This window comes from Arvicola amphibius, chromosome 7 (genome assembly GCF_903992535.2).
Source record: "Arvicola amphibius chromosome 7, mArvAmp1.2, whole genome shotgun sequence".
NCBI lineage: Eukaryota > Metazoa > Chordata > Mammalia > Rodentia > Cricetidae > Arvicola > Arvicola amphibius.
Genome location: NC_052053.1, coordinates 119,271,645 through 119,290,792, shown reverse-complemented (window position 1 = coordinate 119,290,792; position 19,148 = coordinate 119,271,645). Strand labels below are relative to the sequence as shown.

Sequence of the window (19,148 nt, the reverse complement as noted above, 5' to 3'; positions counted from 1 at the left end):
AAACCCAGAGTCAGACATTTGGGAGTAAAAGCTGAAGGATCAGAGAAGCAGAGAGACCTTTTACCTCTATCAATGCTCAGGCTGAAGGGGCGATCCTGTCCTCAGACTGCATCCTCAGACTGCACTGAGCTCCGGTCTCCTTCCACCTTATATTCCTCTCTCCGCCCAGAGATATCACTCCTGTCTCCACCTCCCTAGTGCTGAGATTAGAGGTGTGGGATTCCAAGGGCTGGGATCACCTTTGTGTAAGCTCTGCTTCTCCTTTAGACAGATTCTGTTGGGATTAATGAGTCCTGGCCTTCAGTTGCTTTTCCCTCCTAAAACCTTCTAATATACATTACTAGAAGCTGTGCCTAGTTAGAGGATCAGAGGATCACCTGTTGACTATTAACTGCAGTGTATTTAAGTCTACATGGTGTTAATAAAGAGAGGCTTTCTGAACCAGCGTTGGGAGTTCTATGTGTCAGTCTGTCACTGCGTCTGAGTTCTCAACCTCCAGCACCTTTCCTGAAGCTCTCAAACTGAGGTCTAGTACATAGAGCACAGACCGGGGCCGAGATTTCGGCAAGATTCAATCTCATATAGACCAGGGTGGTCTTGAACTAACAGAGATCCCTCTGCCTCTCTCTCCCGAGTCTTGGGGTTAAAGGTGTGTGCCACCACTGCCTGGCCTCTGGTGGCTTAGCTCTGTACTCTGATCTTCAGGCAAGCTTTATTTGTTAAAACACAAACAAAATATCACTACAAGCAACTGCTGGTTCAGATAGACAGAGAGATCACACCAGCCAACAGCAAGACATGGGACAGCCAGCAGCAACTCTTGGCTTGCCATCGCATGGACCTCTGTGACTGTCTTGAAGACAGCCTATGCTGTTTGTTCTGTTCTACTGAATGCTGAACTGAACCCCACTGTGACTCCGAGCGGCCCGACGAGCAAATAGAAATCACATGTGCACAAACAACTAACAGAAATGTGCTGGATAATTCAGAGCCTCAAACTGTGGGGATTGGGTTTGTTTATTATGAGGCAGGCAGGACTTTGTGTATCCCAAGCTAGCCTCAAACTTCATATGTAGCCAGGGATGACCTCGAGCTCTTGTCTCTACCTCCTAAGTGCCAGGGCGTCAGATGTGTGTTACTGTGCCTAGCTTTAAACCAGGAGGTCTTTAGGGAACTTATCGTGATTGCTAAAATTGTCACTCTAGGTTGCATTTTAAGATTGATATTTTCAAATAACAAAGATTTAGAAACTACAACAGGCATTGATGGTGATTTTGGGTGCCGTAAGTTTCACTATCTTATGTAAATTTAGATGGATTATTTCTTAACAATCAGATTTAAACCTGTCTGTATCAAGTGAGAATTTTTTTTGCATGATTTCTATAGACTCAAATCTCAACACCTATTACTTGGTTAAACAAAATATCATCTTACAGCATCGGTCACCACACGGTGTCAACTGTCAGCTGCGTGCAGCGATAGCTCACCAGTGTACAGACGGAGCATCATGCAAATGGCCAGTGTGCCCCATGATCAGCGATCATCTCGACAATCAGTCCCTATGCATCCGTGATACGCTCACAGCAAGGCTTATCGCTGTGGTCTTTCCATGTCACCCACGTGACATTTTACAAAAGTAGAGAGGATTGGAGAGAAGGAAGCGGCCAGCAGAGCTGAAGGTACAGCGAAGCACGAAGCAGGGAGCAAGGGCGATGCTGTGATGATCTCTGACCGGAACGCGTGCGCGCACATGGCTGCAGAAGACTGACTGCGTGTGTGTGGGGGGGGGGGGGGGGGGGGGGAGGGGGGGGGGGGGCGCTGGTATTGCTGCTCTTCCTAGAAATGCTTCAGAGGAACCTGGCGAAGGCAAGCTACCGCCACCAATGTGACGAAAAGCATCAATATGTCCCCAAAGAAAGAAAAACGCCACATTAAAGGATATATTGTGAATACAGCAATGTTTTATAACGCTGGAAAAAAAAAGACATCAAACAATAGAAGCTGATCTAAATTTAACGGGAAGGGGACCAGTCACCCTGACACAGCAAAGAAAGATGTGTGGTGGCAAATGTTACTCAAAGGGCAAAGTGCTGTTTATGCCACTGTGGTTTTCTTTCGCATGTGTGTACATATGGTTTCCAAGTGCATATTGTGTTTGTATGTGTGTGGGTACTCATGTGTGTGGATGCATTTGCTTGTGGAGACCTGGGGTTGCTGTCGGTAATCACCCTGGGTCACTCGTTGAGTCAGTTCTCCCCATCAAACCTGGAACTTACGGGTATGTCTGGTCCCGCCAGCCAGCTTGCTCTGGAGTACGGGCTGGAACCACAGGCGGGGCCAAGACAGCTGGCAGGCATTTCGGTGGGTCCTGGGGATCTGAACTCCAGGCGAGCACTTAAACCATGGAGCCCTCTATCTACCCAGCCTCTCAAACTGCTCTGGATTTTGACAGCGAAACAAAACTCTCCAGTTCTCAGTGTAGAAGCCTTCACTTTCTTGTGTTCATCACTGAGAGCGGGAAGTTTTAAATACTTTAACAGAATTTTAAAGGTCACAGAAGAACCCTGTTCTCCCTCACAATATTAAAAACAGCCAGGATAAAGGTGCATTACTTTCAAGAGAGCAGCAGCTACCAACACTTGCCCTTTCCCTGGTACAAGTGGGAAATAAGAAACAGCGCAATGGCTTTACTATTGGCTAACAGATACCAGGAAGGCTGCTCAGTGGGTAAGCGCATGCGCACGTGTTGCTCCTGGAGAGGTCCTGTCTTGATTTCCAGCATCCAGAAAACCCTGTTCTGGCCTCCGTGGGCATCTGCTCTCATATGTACATACCTCCCACCCGACACACACACACCTATAATTAAAGAGACCATAAATCTTAAGCTAAATTTTCATAATAGATAAAGCAAGGCATTTCAGGGCCAGTGAGTTGACTCAGTTGTCATGTTTGACCCGAGGGGACCTACATGGTGGAGAGAGAGAACTGACTCCCACAAACTATCTTTTGACCATCGGACACACAAAACAAACACAAAACAAAAAGCACAAAACAAACACAAGATAGAAACATAATAGCTGACTGTTAAAAATAAAAACATTTCAGATATGCTACAATGGATATATTTACCACTGCTGAATCTGTGTATGCACACGTATGTAAATATATATCAATAAATTAAATCTGTTTTGTTTTGGAGACAGGCTCTCCTATAGTTCAAGGTTGACCTTGACATACAAGCTGAGAGGGACCTTGTGCTGCTTGCTTTAAAGATTCACTGCTACTATGTGTCTGTGTACACATAAGTGCAGGTGAACCAGATGCATTGTCTCTTCTGGAGCTGGCTCTAGGCAGCTGTAAACCCCTGATGTAGTGCTGGGAAAGTGTTATCTAGTTTTAAAAACAAGGAAGGAACATAAGTGAAGGCTTTAAGCTGGTTAAGAGGCGTTGTATGTATAAGAACCAGACACTAACAAGGAAGAAAAGAGGAGAAAGAAAGAAACGCAACTGAGCAAACACAAAGCCTTTAGAGAGACAGCAGATTCGATTCCAAATGTAATAGCGATTAGGCACAGGGAGGGGCTAAAAGTTCAGTTACGTTAAAGCCATCACTGGCTAAAATAAATGGGGACTGTTATTAGTAGGACTCACTGCCGGCGTAACGATAAAGAGAGGTTGAAAATGAAGATATGGACCTTGGGGACAACAACCAAAAGACAGCTGACATGTCTCCCAAAAGAACAACCTAGCCAACGCACTTTATGGCAGAAAACATCCCTGCAGATACTGAGAGTTGATGGTGGTGAAGGGTTCGGTGAGCCAAACAGATGTGGCAGTGATTAGTATGAACCTTGAAACTATCAGGATTATATTCAGTAGCAGTTGCGAGACAGCAAAGAGAATACTCTGTAACTTGCCAGGTGGGGCAGGCGTATAGATATACTTACATAGTCTTGGCATGTTCAGCTGCAAAGTGCGTGTTCTTTCAAGCATGCAATTGGATAGGAAGTCTAATAACATATGCAAATAAAAACTGACAAGGCCTTACTCCCCCAGCCAGGCAACACTTTCATCAAGTGTCCAAGGTGCTCAAGAGGCTTGTTTGGAACGAACACACGTACATTATTTGTATAACAAAGAGTGGACTGCATTGTCTCTAGCCCTGTGAGTTCACACCCCCAAGTATGGATACTTGTATTCTCACGACAAGCGTGACCAGGAGCCAACACTGCAGATGATTCTAGTTTATCTTGTTTAATTTATATTCTATATTCTACATATTGCAATGCCTAATTGAGAGCCAAGGAAAAACACATTTAAACACTTTCCAGTAAGCTGCAGTGCCAGGATTCAAACCTGCATTATTTTTCCCTGTTCAGTGAATGCATTTCAGAAAGTACTTATTCCTTTGACACTGGAAGGAAGGAGGGAAGTGTGCTTACAGGAGAATCTGTAGTAATATTTGGCAGCTACCTTTATGCACTGCTGACAAAGGCTTTAAGTATCTGTGGTGTGGGAGCACTACACCCTGGGCACAGGAAATGTGTGAGGGGTCTTGGAAGGGAAGACTGAGCTCTGGAGTGTGACGCTGGCTGGAAGGACCCAGCAGGCACCCGGCACGATGGAAACTAAACTCTCCTGTAGGACATCTCCTGCCACTGAAAACCCTTTCCTGCAAGTTCAAGTTCGCTATTTTCTCATTACTTATAGTTCTTGAAATGAATCCCAATTTCAAAAGGCAGCCAGCCTTTCGCAGGCAAGTGAAGGTCAAGTGGTACGTCCTCTCTACTCTCAAGTTTTTCAAATGTGCATCTATTTTACTGCTTAACACGGGGAGAGCACTTGGAAAGTGTAATCACATAGTTTCAATCAATTATTTAAATATATTCAGCATTTTAATGATTAAGCCCACATTATCTTCTATCATGTCCTATGATATTTTCTGGCCTGCCCTACTTGCCTCACGGTTCATCTTTCTCTCAGTTTCTCCACATCGTCTCCTCAGCCCTCCAGCTTGGCTCCAACACAGCCCGTAAACTGATCTTTCCAAAATAAAGATTAGAGGTGGGGTGGAAGGGGGACACGGAGGAGGGTGTGCCATGATCAGAACGAAGTATAATGATATATATGCATGAAAATGTCACCATAAAACCCACTTCTTTGTAGAAGAAATTTTAAAAGTTAGCTACTGGGGACTTGGGAGATGGCTCAGTGGATAAAACAATTGCCCCAGAAGCATGAGGGGCAGGGTGGGATCCCCAGCACCCACATAAAAGATAGATGGGCAGGTGGGATCCCCAGCACCCACATAAAAGATAAATGGGCAGGTGGGATCCCCAGCACCCACATGAAAGCTAGGTGGACTAGTGGGATCCCCAGCACCCAACATAAAATCTGGCAGGGCAGGTGATGTCTTGTATTCCCAGCCCTCTGGAAGCAGAGACAGGATCCCAGGAACATCTCTAGCCAGACTCACCCTGTGGGTCGAATGACCCTTTCACGGGGGTCACCTAAGACCGATGGAAAACACAGATGTTTAAATTATGATTCATAACAGTAGCAAAGTTACAGTTATGAAGTAGCAACAAGAATGATTGTCTGTGGGGGGATAGCCACAGCATGAGGAGCTGGATTAAAGGGTCACAGTGCCGGGAAGGTTGAGAACCACTGTACTGGCAGAAGAAAACAACCTTAAGGTGGGAGAGGGCTTGTTCCATCTGAAGAAACTAAGAGGGGTCAGTGTGGATGGAACAGATGGAATGAGGAGCAGGGATAGGAAATGTGGTTTAAAATAGCTAAGGGTCGGGGCTTGGAGACTTACTTGTGTAGCACGCTACAGACCGTGGGCTAAACCTCCAGCATTGAGGAAAACACCCACCCACCCACCCACCCAACCAACCAACCAACCAACTGAGCAGGGACCTGGTTGAGTATATGCTAGAGACATTTGTAGGTGGGCTGATGCTTTCACCTGACATTTTCAAGTAAAACGGCGACATCGGTTCCCTCTGCTACTCTGAAGAGCGTAGGGGAGAGCAGTGGTGGAGGCGGAGGCGGAGGCGGAGGCGGAGATGGAGGCGGAACGTGACGATGAGGAACCTGAGAAGGATTCGGAGTCAGGAAAGGGTCTGAAGGTAGAAATGGTAAGAACTGTTAAGGGGTTGTGTATGGGGTAGCCTGAGCCGGCCTCTCGCAGTGACAAATGATGTTAGTTTTTACAGGAACATTTGTAGGCAGACGTGACAGGGTAGGAAATAGGAGATAAAGCTGTTCTTGAGCAAGACCCCAGATAGTCAAGGGATTAAAAAGTAGACCCAGCCTATCTCATAGACACGATGATCGCAGGGCAAGGGGATCGTCTTTCTTCCTAAGTATTTCCTCAGTATTTGAGTTATTTTGCTGTGGTGATGGTATATTGTTTGTACAAAAAATGGGTTTCATGATAACAGTCCCATGCATATATGTAGTGTGTCCTAATTTGCTTTCCATTGATTTGATAAATACCATGACCTGAAACTGAAAAGCAAAGGACACGGTCAACAAGACAAAACGGCAGCCTACAGAATGGGAAAAGATCTTCACCAGCCCCACATCAGACAGAGGTCTGATCTCCAAAATATACAAAGAACTCAAGAAGTTGGTCATCAAAAGAACACATCATTCAATAAAAAAATGGAGTACAGACCAAAACAGAGAACTCTCAACAGAGGAATCTAAAATGGCTGAAAGACACTTAAGGAAATGCTCAACATCCTTAGTCATCAGAGAAATGCAAATCAAAACAACTCTGAGATTCCATCTTACACTTGAGAATGGCCAAGATCAAAAACACTGATGACAACTTATGCTGGAGAGGTTGTGGGGTAAAGGGAACGCTTCTGCGTTGCTGGTGGGAATGCAAGCTGGTACAACCCCTTTGGATGTCAGTGTGGCGATTTCTCAGAAAATTAGGAAACAACCTTCCTCAAGACCCAGCAATACTACTTTTGGTTATATATCCAAAGGATGCTCAATCATTCCACAAGGACATGTGCTTAACTATGTTCACAGCAGCATTGTTTGTCATAGCCAGAACCTGGAAACAATTTAAAGGCCCCTTGACAGAAGAATGGATAAGGAAAATGTGGTACACTACACAGCAGAAAAAATAACAATTTCTTGAATTTTGCAGGAAAATGGATGGAGCTTGAAAACATTATTTTGAGTAACGTAACCCAGACACAGAAAGACAATTATCACATGTACTCACTCACAGGTGGCTTTTAAACATAAAGCAAAGAAAGCCAGCCTACAAATCACAATCCCAGAGAACTTAGACAACAATGCGGACACTAAGAGAGACTTACGTATATCTAATCTACATGGGAAGTAGAAAAAGGCAAGATCTCCTGAGTAAATTGGGAGCATGGGAACCTTGTGGGAGGGTTGAAGGGGAGGGGAGAGGCAGGGAGGGGAGCAGAGAAAAATGTAGCGCTCAATAAAAATCAATTTAAAAAGATAAATACCATGGCCAAAAGAAAATTATAGAGAAAAGGGTTTATTTCACCTTACAGCTTACAGTCCACCGTGAAGGGAGGTGGGGACCTGGAGGCAATCTGAGGTAGAGCACATAGAAGAATGCTGCCTACTGGCTTGGTCCCTCTGGTTTGTTCAGCTTGCTTTCTTAAGCAGCTAACGCTGTTCTGAGAGAGGGCAACCTGGCCTCTTACACCCATCATGAATCAAAGAATGCCCCAGAGATATGTCCACAGGTCCATATGGTGCAGGCAACTCTGAAAATGAGGTTCTCTCTTTCCCAGGTGACTCTAGTTTGTGTCACACCGATGAAATCTAAGCAGTGCAGTAGGTGTGGGTTACATTGGGCTCACGCCCACTCTTGTGTCCCCCCCCCACCCCCGTTCTTCCCACTTGTCTCCCTTCTGCTGTCAAGTCCTTTCTCCCTTCAAAATTTATGAATTGAAGTCAGACTTATTCTACAATGAAAGACTTAAATCTCGAGAGATGATTCCGCACACGCGAGTTTTTGTCCAAGTATGACAGAGTAGAAGATGGTTCTACATGTTTAAAAGGAGGAACATGTTGGCAACCTGAAGAGGAAGGAGGTGGGTACCACAAACTTTCACTCACTTTCTGGGCCCCACTCTCTACATCTTGATGCTTTAGTGAGAAGACAGAAAGGATTGCTGGTGTTCTGAAGAATCCTCCAGGTTTCTACCCCAGAGGGAGGTGTGCTACAAGTCCTTTCGTTCACCAACGTTTTAAATCTTTCCAATTTTCAACTCCTAGGAGTGCTCTCCAGTTGGAAGGTCTACATGGCAGAGACTGCCACCTCTGTGTCAGGGACACAGAGAATGCTTAGTAAATCTACAAGTCTCCATTTGATGTTTGTGGTGTCCTAGGGAAAGCTGCCACATTTAATTCTAGCTTTTTGGGTGATGTATTCTTTATTTTTTGTTTTTTTTTCCTTCTGATACCCAGAGTTGTGTGTTCTTTTTGCAGGGTACTTAAAAGATCTAAAAACTCTTACAATTCTTACTAGGTAGAGGAACAGTACAACAACGCTTTGGCATCGTTTCCTCCCAGTGTCTGCATTTTATTCCCCCATAGTTGAGCTCCGTAGCACGTGGGCACCGTCATGCCCTGCCGTTTGCGCTTACGGCCACGATGCACACTTTTAGTTCCGTGGATGCTCATGGCTAACTCGCCATCTTCAGCTTCACAATGATATCCTTGAGGTAATTTCAGATCGTCTACAAACACCAATACTAGGTAGTAAACAGTTTTCTTACAAATATTTTCCAGAAAGTGGCAGATTAAGATTTTTTTTTTTAAAGTTCCTGGTGTCACTGCTTTCCAGAGGGCTGTTATTGAAGGGGGCGGGGCGCTATAGAATCTTAGGGAAAACATGCGGCAATGTTTTTTGGCTCAGGGAAAAAACCTTCCTGGCAAGGGTCTATCTTCAAGTATTGCCATTCTTACACCTGTGTTTCTACATCACAGGTATTTCTGGGTCATGAGAAGAAAGAATAAGAGGAAGACAGAGATAAGTTTGTGTTAGAAGTGATGTCATGTGTAGCTGACATGTCAGGAACGATCAGCTTGGGAAACTGAGCTTATCAAGCTACTTAGGGCCACGGCATTTTAGTGATTCATGATATGAGTTTTGATTGCAAATTATTGTACACGACTCCACACTATTTAATGAGAAGCACCGTAACTTCTGGTCTTAATCCAGTCCTTAAAACACAATGGGACTGGCCAGAAAACCTGAGACTCTAGTGTGTTGTTAAGTATTATTTTTTGAAACTTGTTTTCAGGTGTGTGTGTGTGTACTTTAAGACTTATTGCTCATTATGAGAGGCAGTTAAAGAAGTAGTTTGAAGTTACTGGTATAATGGAAAGAATCTAGGCATTGGAATCTGCCAGGCTTTGGTTTGAATTTGTCCTGTGTGATTCTTGCTGGTCATCTACATTCTAACTTAATCTACCTATTGCGTAAAGAGTACTCTCTCTCTCTCTCTCTCTCTCTCTCTCTCTCTCTCTCTCTCTCTCTCTCTCTTCCTAGCATAATCTGATACATAATCAGAGTCAAATAGATATTTGTGCCTCTTTCCTTAAATAGTGTCCTCCATGTAAAATCACTTCACCGATAATGGGGACCTTAGTCTACATTCCACTTTAATCCTGCCTCCAGATTTTTAAATTTTCTTTATTTTTATATTATTATTATTATTATTATTATTATTATTATTATTTTGCGAGCAGTCTTGAGCACAGTTCTTTGCCCTTCCTCTTCTCACACTGCACAAGTTTTTGTTATCAAAGGCTGGCACGGTCCCTCTGCCGAATACTGGCTAATAATTTCACTGTGCACTTAGTATTACAAACTTTAAAATCTCTTCTGGTTCTTAACAACAACAGCGAAGTGCCGGACTGGTGGCAGGGGGCCAGACGACAATCTGTTGAGTTTGGTCTACCGCACATCCCTTGCAGCGTCCCTTGTCATGTACAGGGAAGCAGATGCGATGCCGATTCCACCAGCATTTCTCACTCAGTCTTCTCCATGCTAAACAGGCCAGCTAGGCATTAAGTCATGTCTCTGGGTAGCTTAAGTGGAAAGTGTGAACAGAGAAACCACTTTATGTGAGGACAGCCGAAAATTAGATCCCTTCCCCTCCCTACTCCTTCCCCCAAGGGAGGAGGCACTTATCAGCCAAGAGCTCGATGCCCGAACCGTGCAGCGTCCTGAGCTCCAGAGGTTTGCCAGCACGCACGATCTGCGGCGCCGAGAGCCCTTCTCTCCAGATGAATTCTCATAGTATCACAGACGCGCGCAGTCCGGATCGATACTGGATGGCAGACGTGCTCTCGCCGTCAAGTGTAGGCACAGGACGGCGGATTGAGCCGCCCTGCAGTTTGTTCGCTGCTTCTCATCAGCTCAGTCCTGACAGAGGACATTAACCCGTTCCCGCACGGATTCCCGCCCTGTCGCGGCGGTCGTCCCTCCGTTGTCCTCCCGCGGGGGCGTAGTCTTTCAGCCCGACGCCCAGGCGCGGGCTCGGTCTGCTCCCGGCGCGTGGCGGGCTGGTGGCGCCCGGGTCCCCAGAGCGCGGTCCCTGGAGGGAGGACAGGGCGCTCCAAGCTCCTCGCGCCCGCTCGTCTTCCCGGGTCCGGATCCCGGTGCCCGGCCTGGCAAAGGCCCCGCCCCGGGATCCGCTCCCACTCCTGATTGGCCGGCGCAGCTCGAGGGGCCCGGCCCGACCCGGCCCGGCTTCTTAGCTATAAAGCGGGTCGCCGCATGCCTGGCCCGGCTCAACCCGCCTAGCTCCGGGGCTCGCACACGCACCCGACCCACCATGCCGAGGGGCTTCCTGGTGAAGCGAACCAAGCGCTCGGGCAGCTCCTACCGCTCGCGCCCGGCCGAACCGCTTTTTCCCCCGCCGGGTCCCCGCGCAGCACCGCCCTGCCCCGAGGAGCCCGGCCGGGGGCTGTCGGGGTCCCCCTGCTTCGAGCCCGCGTTGGACGGCGCCGAGTGGGGCGCAGGTGGCGGAGACGGCCCGGGACCCAGCCCCGCGAGGCCGGCGGGCTCCGAGCTGCGCCGAGCGTTCCTGGAGCGTTGCCTTCGCTCACCAGTTTCGGCCGAGTCCTTCCCCAGCGCCACTGCCTTCTGCTCCGCAGCGCCCGCGGCCGCGACCTCGGGGGAGCAGTTGGAGCCGCCTCGGGTCGCCGTCCCCAGCTCTGTCCCCGCACCCGCGCCCGTCGCTGCCCCGCACAGCCTCCAGCGCCGGGGCAAGGGCGCCCTGGGCTGCACTTCAGCGCCCGCGGCCGTCAGGAAGCCTAAGGCGGTGCGGAGGCTGAGCTTTGCAGACGAGGTGACCACTTCCCCGGTGCTCGGTCTGAAGATCAAGGAGGAGGAGCCCGGGGCGCCTGAGCGGGCTTTGGGCGGCGTCCGCACGCCGCTGGGGGAGTTCATCTGCCAACTGTGCAAGCAGCAGTACGCGGACCCCTTCGCTCTGGCTCAGCACCGCTGCTCCCGCATCGTGCGCGTTGAGTACCGCTGTCCCGAGTGCGACAAGGTCTTCAGCTGCCCCGCGAACCTCGCCTCCCACCGCCGCTGGCACAAGCCACGTCCCACGCCGTCTTGCGCCGCGAGTAAACCTCCCTCCGCGCCGTTGACCCCTCCGGACCCTTCCCTCGCGGCGGGCAAGGAGAACGGCCGCATGCCGCGGACCGGCGATCAGCACCCGCAGGTCAGGGACAGCTCCGGGGACGGTCAGCACCGGGACAGCGCCGCGCGCCCAGGCCTGCAGGCGTTGGTGCACCCGGAGGTAGCACGACCGCAGGCTCCCTACCCCGAGGTGATGCTAGGGCGCCGCGGTCTCGGGCCAGGTGGTGCCAGCCCGGGGGCGACATCTGAGGTCTTCGTGTGCCCGTATTGCCACAAAAAGTTCCGTCGCCAAGCCTATCTGCGCAAGCACCTGGGCACCCACGAGGCGGGCCCGGCGCGAGCACCAGCCCCGAGTTTCGGCTCGGAGCGCACAGCCCCACTAGCCTTTGCATGCCCGCTTTGCGGGGCGCACTTCCCGTCCGCGGATATCCGAGAGAAGCACCGGCTATGGCATGCTGTCCGCGAGGAGCTGCTACTGCCCGCCTTGGTCGGGGCTCCTTCGGAAGCGGGCCCTGGAGGGGGATCCGACGGTAGCACTCAGCAGATTTTCTCATGCAAGTACTGCCCTTCCACTTTTTTTAGCTCCCCGGGCTTGACCCGGCACATCAATAAGTGTCATCCCTCAGAAAGCCGGCAAGTGCTGCTGCTGCAGATGCCACTGAGGCCTGGCTGCTGAGGGACCCAAGCCTGGAGGGATTTCCAGATGGCTGGAGAAAACAATATGGGGACTCCTGTGGGGCTTTTTTCATCTTGCAATTTCCTCTTTCCTTCCCTTGCCTTCCCTCTTAAAACTCTCCTAGTCATGATCCGTCCGGGGAGAAGGCAGCGAGATGTAAAACCCCCTCTAGAGCAGGTATGTATCTGGCATAAAAATTCATGATCAAAGCTGACAGCTTTAAATCCTCATTTCCCCACTAAAATAGGGCATCCCCTTCCTTAAAACGCTGGAGACCCCAATGAATCCTATACGGTTTGTAGTTCCTATGGAAAGTCGCAGTGAACGCGTGCAAGTCTCAGTGTGTACACAAGGTTCTACCTGAAGTGGTAGTCATCAACGATTTCTCCTCTTGCCACCACAGGCACTTCTGTCGTTTCTGTCTCAATAGGGTCAGATTTCTTGCCTTGTATATTCTGTGAATCAAGCTATGTGACTGATGCCAAACTTGCAGGGAAGGAAGACTTAGACCCTTGTAGTTGGACAGGAATATAAGAGGATGCTGCTGTCCGGTGTGAAAATATCCCTGGAACTTTCTTTCCTCAATTGAATGTATTTGTCCCTTCTTTTAAATTAGGTTTTGGAGGTGGGGGAGGTGCTGCTTAATGGGAAGGAGCTGGTGTGCCCTCTGCATTCTTTAACTGTTTTATGTGCTGCATCCAGGAGGAGCTACTTAAAGGTTTTCTTTACATAACCTTTTTTTTTTTTTTTTAAAAAAAAACCCACTATACTCATTCCTAAAGTTTGAATGTTTTAGAAAGATTTCATTCAAATTATTATGATTTTGCTGTAAATCTGCTGCACACTGCATCGTAAACTGTTCAATTTAAGGAAGATGTTAACACCTGTAGCCCACTATGGAACTGAATGTCAATCAATTCACTCAATATTCTATATTTTCTTTTCAGGAACATTTGGATTTCTTTGTAAATCATATTCAATGTATATTCTGTATCTATTCCCTCAATAGCCAGAGTCTGGGATACTGGCTGAGCACTGTCCAACAATAGATTTGTAAGCTGCTTCCACCAAATAAATGTATGTAGACTGTGCCTCTTTCATTGTCTTATGTGGTTGAATACAGTGTATTTTCCAAGGCACATCTCTTACTTCCTCAATACCAACATTTAACTTTAGGATCTTAGGGACCCGTTTTGACAGAGTACAAATGCCATCTTGCAAGTGACTATAATAGTGTTGAAATGCAGCGGGACCTCCTCCTGTAGAGTCTACTACAGACTGCAGCTCCATGGAGGAGCGAATACAGACTTGCTTTTTTTTTTTTTTTTTTTTGCTTGTTTTAAGTCTATTCAACAGGGTTACAGAAATTATATAAATGGTGCTAATTAGTTTCACTATTTCAAATCAACATTTTTGTTTGTCTTGTTACCTGTTATCAATACAATAGAAATATATAAGAAGTTTGATTTTTCTTTGAAAAATTCTTTCTGTTGGCTGTGGAAACTACACTGTTTTAAACACATTCCCACAGGTTCTCTCTACTATTCCAATTGTTTTATTTATGAGCACTAATTTAAAAGGTGCACAGGAACTCTAAAAATTCGCTTAGAAAAATTTGGTAGAAAGTTTAATTCCTGAACATATACTAAAAAACACTGAAACGTAACAAGTCAAATGTCATGAGAGAGATACGTTGATTTTGGTCGAGTTTCTGGCAGCCCTAGGAAGCAGCGACTTCCTGTGCTGGAACTGGCCCTGGGAGGACCTCTGAGAAGCGCGCTGGGCTGCTTCTGAAAATGGCGTTTGTGTTTATTTTTTCATGATTAGCTAAGCTACCTTAGGGGGCATGTTACATCGCCCAATCACACAGCCCTGCTGCTTTTAAGTCTGAAAATACATGAATAGAATACAATCACGGACAGGAAGTGTGAAGAATATTTTATTGTGTTTTATTAAATACCATGTCATCTTTTTGTCCCATTACAAATCTGCAGATACTGCATGAATGATACATAATTTATATTCTGTGGCTTGTCAGGATGATGTATTTACACATGCAGTTGGTATCAATCATGCTACATTTCCTTAGGAGATGCCCATGTTAAACAAAAGGGGGCAGCTTATTTACTACAGGAAATACTTCTGGAGGTGGGATGCATACCAACCTGCACCTGCAGCAAGTTCAGTACTAAAATATTAGATTTAACTTAGACTCCTGGGTTATTTTCCCTTACTTTTTAAACAATACACATAATTTGAGCAAACATTTATATGAGAACAGTCTTCCACCCTCGTCTCCACCACCTTCTCTATTGGTACTCTGGAGCGCACACAGACACACCAGGATAAACTGGTCAGTGATATAGGACCACAGCCTCCAAACAGAAATGGTACTCAACAGTGATATCACCTCAAACAGCAGAACAAGGTTGTTTGGGACCTAAAAGAAATCAAAGTCCTGTGGTGATTTTCCTAGTTATTCGAGAGGTTGTGTCGTCATCTGCGCTGCCGAGAAATGAGAAAAGTTAATGAATGTAATTTCAGTTGGAATCTGAGCTGCTGCATGGCCATTAGATGTCTCTGTGTCTGTAGCAAACAATCTGTACACATGCTACACAAAGGACAGATGTGCAGCTTTTGCTCTCGTTTTATAAAGGCTTATAGTCATTTTTATTGCAGGGCTGGGCTGTGAAGGACAGTGTGCTTGCCTAGCGTGCTTGGGATGCTGGCTTCCATTCCCAGCACTACAAAAAAAGGTTACATTTGTAAAAACTATGGATTTATTAAATTATAAAGTTGTAATGAGGCAAATAAATAACACAAGACTATCTGTCCAATTATATTTTGGCTCAACATTAATCATGAACTTGAAGGTAGCACTACTTAGACATGATTATCTAGGAAGGTCAAGAGTATGAATTAAAACTCGATCCCCTCAGAATATGACAGCATGGAGTGTGGGAAAAAAACTGAACTAAATAAATAGTCCAAATTTAAAATAAGAAGTTGCAAATTGCTTTAAGTCCAGTGTTTTCTCAAAGAAGTGTACAGGAAGAAACATGAATGCTGTGGCAAACATGAGGCCTGAAAGAGTTAACACTATGTTTGTGCCAGGGTGGTTACTGTTGATCACTGCTGGGCTGTTTGTCTCCTTAGGATTTATTGGCTGAGCCAGAGGACCGACGCAGCTTCATGGACATGCGGCTTTTGCTAGTTCGAGGAGACATTGGAGAGGCCAGGTCAGCCCCATCTACCTGTGCTGCTGTGGGAGCGTCACTGGGTAGACTCTCTGGGTAGGATCCTGTGGGAGAGAGTGAGCATGTTAGTATTCTCCAGTCCCAGACCGTAACCACCTCCTGCTGCTATCCAGAGCAGGATTCCCCACCCTTCACAAGGACTTCAGAAGTTAAAAAAAGCAATCCCCAGAGTTTACTAATGTACCCGAAACCCTGTGATCTGGTGGCTCATGTCATATTAAAGAAAGCACCAACCATCATGTCCAGAGCCAGTACCCTGGAAACAGCAATGGGAAATAAAATCTTTGGGTCTGAAAGACCAGCAACTCAAAGCACCACCAGCATGCAGGGCAGGGCACGGAAGGTGGGAAGGAAGACCAGCCACACTGCGCAGCCACAGGGCATCCTCATACTATATGCTAGGCTCCAAACAGGAAGGTCCTCAGGAGACCATTCTAGGTACGTAATTGTTATAGAAAGAGCAGACAAATTCTTGCGAGAAGGAAAAAGATAGAAATTTTCATTTGAAAGCCAGTCAGAAAAGACAAACCGACCTCAGAAAAATGTCTTTGGCCGTAGGTATTGCTTTTTGTGTTCATTAGCTTAGATGTTTACAGTTAGCAGTACAATTAGTAGACACAGAATTTTAAAATAGGCAAAACAAATTCGAATAGGAAAATCCTGTGTCATTTACAGGGCAGTTCTTCTCACTGACATTTGGGCTTGGGAATAATTATGCTAGTGTTTCAATGTAGTGGAACACCCATGCTTAAAATGAAGGTATACATATTTCTAAGAGAAACCAAAAATGCTTACTAACAGATCCTGTTGAGGTATCTTAAGAATATATCTCCAAAGAGTTCTTCAAAGTACTTTTAAAGGAAAAGTAGTAAAATGATACCTAGGGACAGATGAACATTTCCAAGGGAAACTGTTATGTCACTTGTACCTGTGAACTGCCTGCTCAAAATGTCTTCCCCAACATTTCCTTTCTAGCCCGGATGAGGCTGGCCTATAAAGCAGGAAGTTTCTTTGTTTTTTTCAAATTTACTCTTCCCGATGATCTGAGCTGGCTCCATAGTAGACGCAGACTAGAATACTCAGAGAATGTGCGTCCACAGCCCATTTAGGGAAGCCTGGCACCAGAGTGGGAAAGACAGCGAGGAGCAGCAGCTGAGCTTCCTGGTGCCACACAGGTGCTGCTGTGTGAGGAGAGGTCTTCCCTCCCAGCGCTGTCTCTGGCGGAGGTTGGGAGGGCCAGAACTAGCAGTACATGCCTTTCTGCTGTGAAGGAAGAAACGTAGTAGCAGGCAGAGTGGAGAACAAAAGAGAAGATAGACAACAGGCGTGAGGGAGACTGCGGTGCTACAGGCGTTACCTGAGTAACGGAGAGCAATCAGGGTGGTATTATGAACACAACTGGCATGCAATGAGTATGGGTGGGGGACGTTCCACAATGGCTAGTGCTCCTCTGGTTCAGATGGCATACTTACCAACTAACAAAACAAGTTCAAACAGGAAAAGAGAATAGGAAAAAGTCTGTGAGAGAGCCGAGAAACACCTACTGTCTAACGTGTGCACTGATTGTCTTACAATCCAGTCCCTGGACCTCAGAGACAGTGTAATGAGGTAATAGCTACAACTATGTATGAGGTAATAGTTCAGCTTTCATGTAATTAAAATTGGAAATTGAAATTCCTTGCTACGCTAGCCATATTCAAGCGCTGAGTCACGCCTGGTTAGCTGCTGTCATCTTGGATAGAGCAGACACGTGACATTTACATCACCACAGGAGTTTACTGACAGGAACCTGCTGTCAAGTCTCCCAGTAGAGAGCATTTCTTTATCCTCAAACCCAGTGCTAGAATGAAGACTCTTTGGAGAAAACCAAAATTTTTCCATCAACTTTTTTTGTTGGTTGAAACTCTTGAACTCTTGAAGGCGCCTGACAAGAGAATTACTGGTTTCCCACGACTTTTTAATGACAGTAATGAAAGCCCATCTCTGGGCATCAGGGTGTATACCCCATTTCCCTATTTAGGATCTGCTTTCTTCAAACCCAGCAATTCTCCCATGCCTTCTTTATTGCCTCCCAATTTGGTCATAAGAACTCGATAAAGGAACTGTATAATGAAGTAGTTATAGCCACATTAAAAATGATTAAATTTCCTTTTGTGCAATTAAAAATCAACGGAGGCAGGCAGGGCTGGTGTAGGTCTCACGCTAACGTCGCTGCAGACGACACAAGTGGAGGACTCAGCACAGCCACTACAGCAGCGCAGGCGAGGCAGGCCTCAGCTTGGATTTGGAAAGAAAACAGTCACACTTGCCATTTCCTGACACAACCTACTCTTCCTAATTATGATTTATACCACGGAAGTCATGAAGGTAGGACTGAGTTGTTCCTGTGTCTAATGTATCTTCCAGGGTAGTGTAAGAAAGTATCCATGGCTCCTACGTTCATGCAGTACAAGCTGGTATACCGCATGCTGAGTACAATAAACCATCATAAATGATACTATGGATATGACTTTGGGGGCTCCACAGACATTTTAAAAGGGAATATAAATGGTTTTAAAATTTATTTTGGTTTGGTCTATACTGTCTGTTGGTAAGCATGGCCACTTTAAAACTTCCTCAAGTATTTGGCTAATAAAGTCTTTAAAATATTGTAACTTTGAAAGCAACTTCAATTATATGAACTAAAAGACAATGTGAACATGTTAGAAAGAATGGATTAGGCACTTCTGGACTCTTCCTTTATAATAATAATTATTATTATGTATCCACATTTATTTATTTGTTTTTTATTCTCTCTCCCTCTGTGTGCATGAATGCCATGGTACATGTGTGGACGACAGAGGACAGCTTGTGAGAATCTGTTCTCTTCCTCTACCATATGTTCCTGGGTATCAAACTTGGGTTGTCTGGCTTGGTGGTAAACACCTTACCTGCCGAGCCATTTTGCTGACCCATCTCTTGCTTTACTGACTGCTCCATGTCGGGCAAGCTGACTGGAGTCATTTTCTTATTTGTGAGATGGAGACAAGAACAGCTACCGTGTCAGGTTGTGGAGATTAATGACTACGCAGCAAAGGGCCTAGTGTGCAACAGGTACAGAGCAAGTATGGCTACATAAAAAGTTCTTAGAGAGCAAATAGGAGACTCTGAATCAGAACAGATAAGGATTTGGAAGGAAGAGTAGAAACTAGAAAGATTTTTGGATAAAATGATTGCCTATGAAATATAATCATTCAAATGTGGAGAATATCTGTAATGTACATTTAAGTTTAACTTTCAGAAATCAAAGAGTTTGTCCTCTTTTATGTTGACTGTGCTATAAATCCAGCCTTAAAGGTTGACAGAGCCAATGACTGAGATTGCATGGACACTGCCCCAAACTGTCGCAAAGGAAGTGTCACATTATTCAAAACAAACTGTACAGAAATCAGGCCAACAAGTGGTTTCATTCTAAGAACTGAAAAACTATCGCTGTAGACATGAACAAACCAGGTCAGGTTTCTTGTATTTTCTCTCTACCTTACAAGTGAGAAAACTGGTATAGCAC

The 19,148-nt window shown here is 46.1% G+C and overlaps 2 protein-coding genes across 5 annotated transcripts in view; one reads left to right on the top strand and one right to left on the bottom strand.

Moving 5' to 3' along the window:
* Positions 1-10,856: 10,856 nt before the first annotated feature.
* Insm2 (INSM transcriptional repressor 2) lies at positions 10,857-12,344 on the top strand. Its single transcript, XM_038335717.1, has one exon. It carries the CDS (start codon positions 10,857-10,859, stop codon positions 12,342-12,344), a length of 1,488 nt encoding a protein of 495 aa, XP_038191645.1.
* A 1,926-nt stretch (positions 12,345-14,270) lies between these two features.
* Ralgapa1 (Ral GTPase activating protein catalytic subunit alpha 1) overlaps positions 14,271-19,148 on the bottom strand; it is a 209,075-nt gene continuing 204,197 nt past the window's right edge. For 3 of the 4 annotated variants that reach the window (XM_038335965.2, XM_038335968.2, XM_038335966.2), the window contains one exon: positions 14,271-15,645. In XM_038335965.2, the coding sequence (XP_038191893.1) occupies positions 15,497-15,645 (149 nt within the window). In that variant the 3' untranslated portion in view covers positions 14,271-15,496. The remainder of the gene's footprint in view (positions 15,646-19,148) is intronic. The other variant, XM_038335967.1, reaches the window with a different exon arrangement.

Bases quoted from the DNA above. Each gene is read 5' to 3' on its own strand.
- Insm2 (XM_038335717.1), top strand. From the start codon at position 10,857: ATGCCGAGGGGCTTCCTGGTGAAGCGAACCAAGCGCTCGGGCAGCTCC.